The sequence below is a fragment of the Condylura cristata genome, unplaced genomic scaffold (genome assembly GCF_000260355.1).
Source record: "Condylura cristata isolate star-nosed mole 26May11 unplaced genomic scaffold, ConCri1.0 scaffold00007, whole genome shotgun sequence".
In the NCBI taxonomy this organism is placed as follows: domain Eukaryota; kingdom Metazoa; phylum Chordata; class Mammalia; order Eulipotyphla; family Talpidae; genus Condylura; species Condylura cristata.
The window spans coordinates 54,406,702-54,413,827 of record NW_004567108.1 but is presented as its reverse complement, the minus strand read 5'-3'; the positions used below and the strand labels follow the sequence as shown (position 1 = coordinate 54,413,827).

Here is a 7,126-nt window from a genome sequence, read left to right as displayed (position 1 = left end):
CTCCATACTCCCACTCCACAAACAAGATTCATATCCCTTGAATGAAACTAGAAACTTACACACAATCCCCCAGTTGATAAACAGAAGAGAAAGGCTAAAATCCTTGCAGAGTCTTTGCCCCTAACCACTAAACAAAGAAAAGCCGGTAGTTGAGAGACTACTAAGTGACTCTCGATTACACCAACAAGATTATAGTCATGCTTTTCCCTCACTATCTAGCATTCTCTGGTGCTGCAGAAACCTACTTTATAAATGACATGAACAAACGTGGATTATTATTTATTCAATATGCTAACTTACTTTCAAAACTTAAGCCAAAGTAACTTATTCTTTGGTTGCAGAAATTATTTATGTGGAAATCACTAGGTGTTGATAAGGAGGTAAGCCTGGAGCAGTGTACCGGAGGCCGGCGGGCCCATAGTTGGGGGAATCTGCTTCCCTGGGAGGGGGACAGGAGTGGGGACGGACCAGGACCCGGCACCCTCACAGGAGGAAGCCGCGTGGGAGACTGTGGGAAACCTTGGCCACAACAGGTACGCACCACACTGTGAGCGATTCCAAATTCCCGGTTTTCCCATAAATATAATTTACTTCATACCACACCAGTTTACTGGGTCCTGGACGACAGGGTTTTGACCCAGCCAAGTACTGCCTGCCTGCGGTTGCTCGTCCTGAGTTGAGCCCTAAGCACCTCAAGGTGCAGGGGGAAGGGAGCCAGGAACCCAGGTCTTCGGGACTGAGGGTAAAATTTATGGTGGGGGGTCAGGAGGGAGGAAATGGGGGTTACCGGAGCTTGTCCTTGGGACCCGCGAGAACTGGGGCCAAGGAGCACCCACTTGGTTGGAGGGAGAAAGAGGCCCCCAAGAAAGGGGGCAGGAGGAAGGCAGGAAAGAAATTGGGGTCGTTCCCAATTATGGGGATGGTTAAAGCTGGGTCTCGAAGTTTCTAATTAAGAAACTGACTGATGAGCACTAAATCACCAAATTGTCGTCTAGTTTCTCCTGGATAGTGAGACCCACACCCACTGAAAAGGGAGGAAACTGCAGGAGGGCAACGAAGAGGACTAGACATGAATTGGATGAACAAAGGGTTAGCATGCAGTGACAGTGCACGTTATTTTAGTAACATGATATTTAGTAATATCGCATGTAGTGCAATAGTAGTGAAGAATTTATAGGGAAATACTCTTTAGAGGAAAGGAGTTGAAAGAAAAGCAATGCATTTTATTAAGGAAAACAGTTCTGAAGAAAAAAAAAAACTCTAGTTAAGCCTGTTTTATTAAAAAATATTAGGAACTGGCCCTTCCTGGTGGCGCCACCAGTTAAAGCCACTTCAGCATGAGTTCGATCCCCACCCCAGAAGAGATCCACATGGCACAGCAGACCTCTCCTGACCCTCCTTCTGCCCCCCTCAGCAGTGTACTTCATCAGACAGCCTAGCCTGTTCTGCTTCCCCACTCTGTCTCTGGTGAATCCTCTCACCGCCCCTGCAAATTTGGCCTATACCCCAGAATGTATGCATAAATAAATAAGTCTTTAAAAATACATACTTTTTAAATAATATAAAAAAGCTAAAAAGCAATAAATAAATAAATTAACCAAAAGTTTGAAAGGAGAATTTTTGCATTAATTACTTCAGATTATCCCACAGTCTGTTAAAAAAATAATAGCGCATCAAGTAGTGATGGTTTTTAAATATTACCCAAAAGAAATTTTGCTGTATTTCTTATAGGATTCTCTGAGACTTTTTCTCCTGTCTTAAGGTTAGAGTTTTAACTAACAAATTTTATATAGCATTTTACTCTTTTGATGTGATACAGTGGAGAGTAATTTAACTGGAAATTACAGCTAAAATTCTTGCTGATTTAAACTACTATTAGTTGTTAATATAATGTAAATAAAAGAAAAATGGAATTTCTTCATGAAATAATGAAGTGTCAAGCAATGTCTGTCTTGATATCACATTTTATTTATTATTCTTAAAGATTTATTTATTTATGCATTCAGAACTGAGGTACAGGCTAGAGGTGCAGGGGCAGTGAGAGGACTCACCAACAACAGATTGGGAAGCTTAACAGGCAGATCAACAAGTACACTGCTAAGGGGAGCAGTGGCCAAGAGGGAGAGGTCTGCTCAACCCTGTGGGTTAGCTCCCTGGCCAGGAATGGAACTCTGAAGCAGCTGTGGCAAGCTTGGAAGTGTTGCACTTTAACCCCTTGAGTCACCAGGACGGGCCTGGTGTCTCACTGTAAGCAATAATATGTGCCTCCACTCCCCAAAATTAGTTTGAATAATTACTTTAAGAATTTTCCTTACCTTTGACTTTAGTAGTTTCCACTGCCAGTTTCATAAAACCAGGCCCTAGACATGCTCTTTCCTCGGTCTAGCATACCTGAACTTCAATTTGTATTTTCTCCTTCCTCTTATGTTAGAGAAAAGTCTAAAGACAAGTGTCTCACACTTTTATATTTTATTAATCCTGATTCATTTAGACACCTTCCTACCCCCCAAATATCAATGCAGGCTGATTTGCAAAAATCAGCTTCTTTATCCTGACCTCTGGAATTTTGCAGAATTGATTAATTCCATAGAGCTAAAACAGAAACTCTTAATTCTGTTCTTCAGCTGTTAGCTGGCTATACCCAAAAGTTATTCTTACACAAAATGAAAAACCAGAGATACTGAGTGACTGACTTAAGCAGATTAATTTCCGTATGTTCTTTATCAAATAAGTTACTAAATAAAATACAAAAAGTAAGTGTGTTCATCTACTTGGGCTGCTATAACAAAATGGCATGAGTCCAGTAGCTTATGCTTATTTCCTTAGGTCTCTCTTTTGGGTCCAGATGGCCACCTTCTCACCATGTGTTCACATGCCTCACCACAAGCATATGGAAAAATAGACCAAGAGCTCTCTCTTCTTTTTGTAAAAACACACTTTCATTTTTTTTAAGTGAGGCAACATTGCATTGTGACATATAAGTTTCAGGTGTGCATCATTGAACATCAATATGGGGGCCTTCCCTGGGGGTGCAACAGGTTAAAGAGCAGCACCACGAAGCTGCTTCAGCTTGAGTTCCATCCCTGGCCAGGGAGGTGACCCACATGGTGTAGCTGTCTCTCCTGTCTCGGCCCCTGCTCCCCTCAGCAGTGTACTTGTCAATCTGCCTGCTCTACTCACCACTCTGTCTCTGAGGAATCCTTTCTCTGTCTCTGCACCTCTGGCCAGTATATAAAAAAAAAAAAAATAAGTAAATAAAAACATCTTTAAAAAAAAAAAGAAAATCAATATGTGCACAAACTATACTATGTTCTCCACTAAAAGGCCTATTCCATCCCTTACCATTCAGTGGTCTGTGTCCACACTTACCCACCCCTATGTTCCTTCCCTTCTCAGACCACAGTCTTATGAGCAACGTCAAGCTACCCTTGTGCCCTCATTTATTGGAATAGGACTTCACTCTTAACGTAGTTATCTTTTGAAACCTGTATCTCCAAAATACAGTCATATTTAAATGTTAAGGCTTCAACATATACATTGAAGGAAATACCATTCAGTCCATAGCAATAAGTACACTATGAGAAAATTCAGCAAAAAATGTTTGTGACATGATAAGTAAATATTTCTTAAATTGAAATCGATAATACCTGTAGTTAAAAGTCATGCTTCAGATTTAATAATATATCAGCCATTCTGATATGAAGAAGATGATTGTTGAACAATGACATAGTTTTTTATATAATAGGAACAAATAATTTCTACATATGCACATATCATTACACTATTTTTAGGCTTGTTTAGAGAATACCTTATAGAGTAGGAGTGAAAAGGCATGGTGAAGCCTTAATGTATGTGATTGTTGTTAATAATAAGTATTACAAAATTTCTATGCATCCAGTAAAACTATTCTGGGTACTCTGTGACTGGACTACAGAAATTTTAGTATTTGAATTATCATTATTATGGTGCTTTAAATCTTATTAATTAATTAGTGTATTTATTTTTTTAACACTCTTCTTTTTATCAGGCATGGATGAAAGAGACAACGGATGTATGAAAAAGATTAGTAGTGTGAATCTTGACAAACTTATAAGTGACTTTTCTCAGATAGAAGAGGTATGTAAAGATATCCATATGTTCTTAGTACATAAGGAAAAGTAGAACAGATTTCACTAAGCTCTTTGTCATTTTTATATTTGATTTTGAATAATTTATGCTAGCAACAAAGTTCTCTAGGGCACAGGAACAATAATTGAAATGCTTTTACTAAAGTTAATGGGAAAATACATACTTAAATTTACAGACTATAAATTTAGGAATGGTCTAATAAGAACTGAAATAAACATGATGCTCAGTAGCTCACCATCTAGCTAACTTTAATTTTCTTTTTAGTCTTTCCTAGTCTCTCTTATTCTATCAATTCCATTTTCTTCTCTTTTGTCTGTAAAAAGGCCCATTTGAAGTGTCCCTACTAACTCTCAACAAATTGCATGATAGACCAAATTCTCCCCTCTCCTGGGAAGAGTAGGAGGAACTATTGAGAAAACATAGGTGAAAAAATTAAAGATTTGTAGAGTGCACCTGTTTTCTGTCCTTTCCTCATTATGTTTCTCTTCCTTCTTTTCCTCTTTATAATGAAATATTGTCACATAGAAGAATTGTCATGATGGGTATTTTGAATTAACATTATGAGCTGTTTTTTGTTTTGTTTTGTTTTGTTTTAAGATTTCTTGATGCATATAGAATTGGGGTACAAGCCAGAAGTGCAGGGGCGGTGAGAGCCTTCACCAGAGATAAAGGGGGGAGCAGAAGAGGCAGATCAACGAGGTACACTGATGAGGAGAGCAGCAGGAGGAGTCAGGAGAGGTCTGCTGGGCCATGTGGGTCACCTCTGGGCTGGGGATCGAACTTGTTACTGAAGGGGCTGGGCTAGCTTGCAGTACTGTGCTTTACCTGCTGCACCACTAGGGAGGGCCCATGAGCTGTTGTTAAACAGTGAATTTGGACTTTCTTATCCAGTTTTACTTGCCTTAGTAAGAGAGAATTGTGCAAAAAACTTGAAAGTTTTAAAATCTCTCATGTTCTTAAACATTTAAATAAGAAATTGTTCATTTTTTATATAATCATATTTTAAGTGTTTTAACTTTAGAGATCATATAGATGGTAGTGCTCATGAAATAAAATGTTGAACTTTAAACACCAAATTCTAAAATGTCAGGGAGTTACTTTGAGGTAAATTCAGAAGTGTTGAGAATAAGGAAGTGGGTAGAGTTATAGCTAATAGAAGACTGGTCATGAGTTGAAGATTTTTGAAATGTTTGAAGGGTACTAGTGGCCACTATAACAGTAACACAGATACATAAGAATATATTCAAGAATGCTTATTCATTTTCTATAATAGCAAAAAGAAAAAGTGGAAACAACACATATTCCCTTCACTAGTGGACTATTTAAATAAATTACAATATATACTTACATGGCATTAAATATAATATGTGCTTACATGACATCATCTCCAGAATAGCAAGTGGGACATCCAAGATTCAGGACAGAGTATAATGTGATCCTTTTCTATAATAGTATAGTTATAAAATATGTGCAGAACATAAGTCAGAAATTGTTATCCATAGGACTGAAGTTTGAATAGTTGGAAACAAAGTTCAAGTTAGGTCAGATTTTTACTTTTCATTTGCAACTATTGGTCTATTTTACTTTTTCACCATGTTGCTTTTAAAATTGAAAATAAATTAGGAAGTTGACTTACTTAAAAATATATGCCAAACTCAATTATGAAAAGTTAAGAGGTTTGTATTCATTAGTGTTCATGTTCTTAGGAAAAACACCAAAATAGTAGCATTGACTTGGTAATAATACATATTCTGTTTATTCCACAGAAAATCATGGAAACCAGTGGAAAGTACAACATACTAGATATTCAGTTGGAAAAGGCTAACTGCTTATTAAAAGTAATGCAAACAAAGGAGGCCTCATTTAAAGAAGGTTAGTTCTTTGCTACCTGAAGAAATACTAAGTCTAAGAGAGTGTTTTTTGGTATCATACTTTCATAAAACATTTTAAATTCACATAGAACTTTCCAGACTTCCATTTCATTGTATTCTTACTATAGCCCTGGATGCAGGCAGGACTGGTTTCAGTAATGAAGAAACATAGGCTGAAAGAAGTTGAATCATGAAGCCTCTCAGATAAGAAATGGTAATTCCAGAACTCAATCCAGGCTTTTAAGACCAAAAAAAAAAAAAAAAACCATATACACACACACACATACACACACATACACACATACAGTTAAATCCCTATCTCACAATGGCACAAAAGGAATTTAATAGTGGACAAAATTTTCAGTATTAAAAATTTGGTGTACTAGTCCTAAGGTCTCTCCCATTTCTCAAGACACCTACATCCTATGTACTGCTTCTCTGCCAGGATCTTGACAATAAAGCGCTGTTGTCCCATGGGCCACCTCTATCTAAGGCAGTCGCAGCACTGCCTACTGTGACACTTTCATCCGTCACAGTGGTTCCTCTAAACTTGAATGGAGAAATATCTGATGTCCAGGAAATACCCAGTTAGGAGTCCTGGTCCTATCCACATCAACCCCTGCTCTTCCAGAACCAGGATCCCTGGTCTAGTAGTGTGCTGGTGTTAGAGGGAGAAAAAGCCACGTGCGTTTATTTATTATCAACTGAGAGGGCAAGTAATCAAAATACACAAATAGCAATGAGCACACAAAAAAATAGTATTGGGTTATAACTCATAGTATATAATAAATATGGATGAATCCATACTGATAAAAATAAATGTTTGAATAAATCAACAAAGAAGAGACAAAACTCCTCTACAGAAGGATTTCAAAATAATATACATGGATGTCATTTGTCCTCAGGTAGGTAATTCATAACACCCCACTATAAGTGTGGATTGTGTAGTGACTTTCTTCATTATGGAAAAGGGGTGGTGGAGAGGAACTATACAGTGGAAAAACCTGATATGTTACCTAAGGTAAATGATCAGGGTTAACTTGATGTCATGTTTATAAGTATGCAGCTATAATGTGATGAAAATAGCATTTTACCTCTGTAGTCTTTCTGCCAAAAAAAAAAAAAAA

General features: G+C 37.6%; 1 protein-coding gene across 1 annotated transcript in view; it reads left to right on the top strand.

Moving 5' to 3' along the window:
• Positions 1 to 2,187: 2,187 nt before the first annotated feature.
• CCDC152 (coiled-coil domain containing 152) overlaps positions 2,188 to 7,126 on the top strand; it is an 18,981-nt gene continuing 14,042 nt past the window's right edge. The window contains exons 1-3 of the mRNA XM_004678472.2: positions 2,188 to 2,203; positions 4,025 to 4,116; positions 5,895 to 6,000. Of these exons, the coding sequence (XP_004678529.1) occupies positions 4,030 to 4,116; positions 5,895 to 6,000 (193 nt within the window). The 5' untranslated portion in view covers positions 2,188 to 2,203; positions 4,025 to 4,029. The remainder of the gene's footprint in view (positions 2,204 to 4,024; positions 4,117 to 5,894; positions 6,001 to 7,126) is intronic.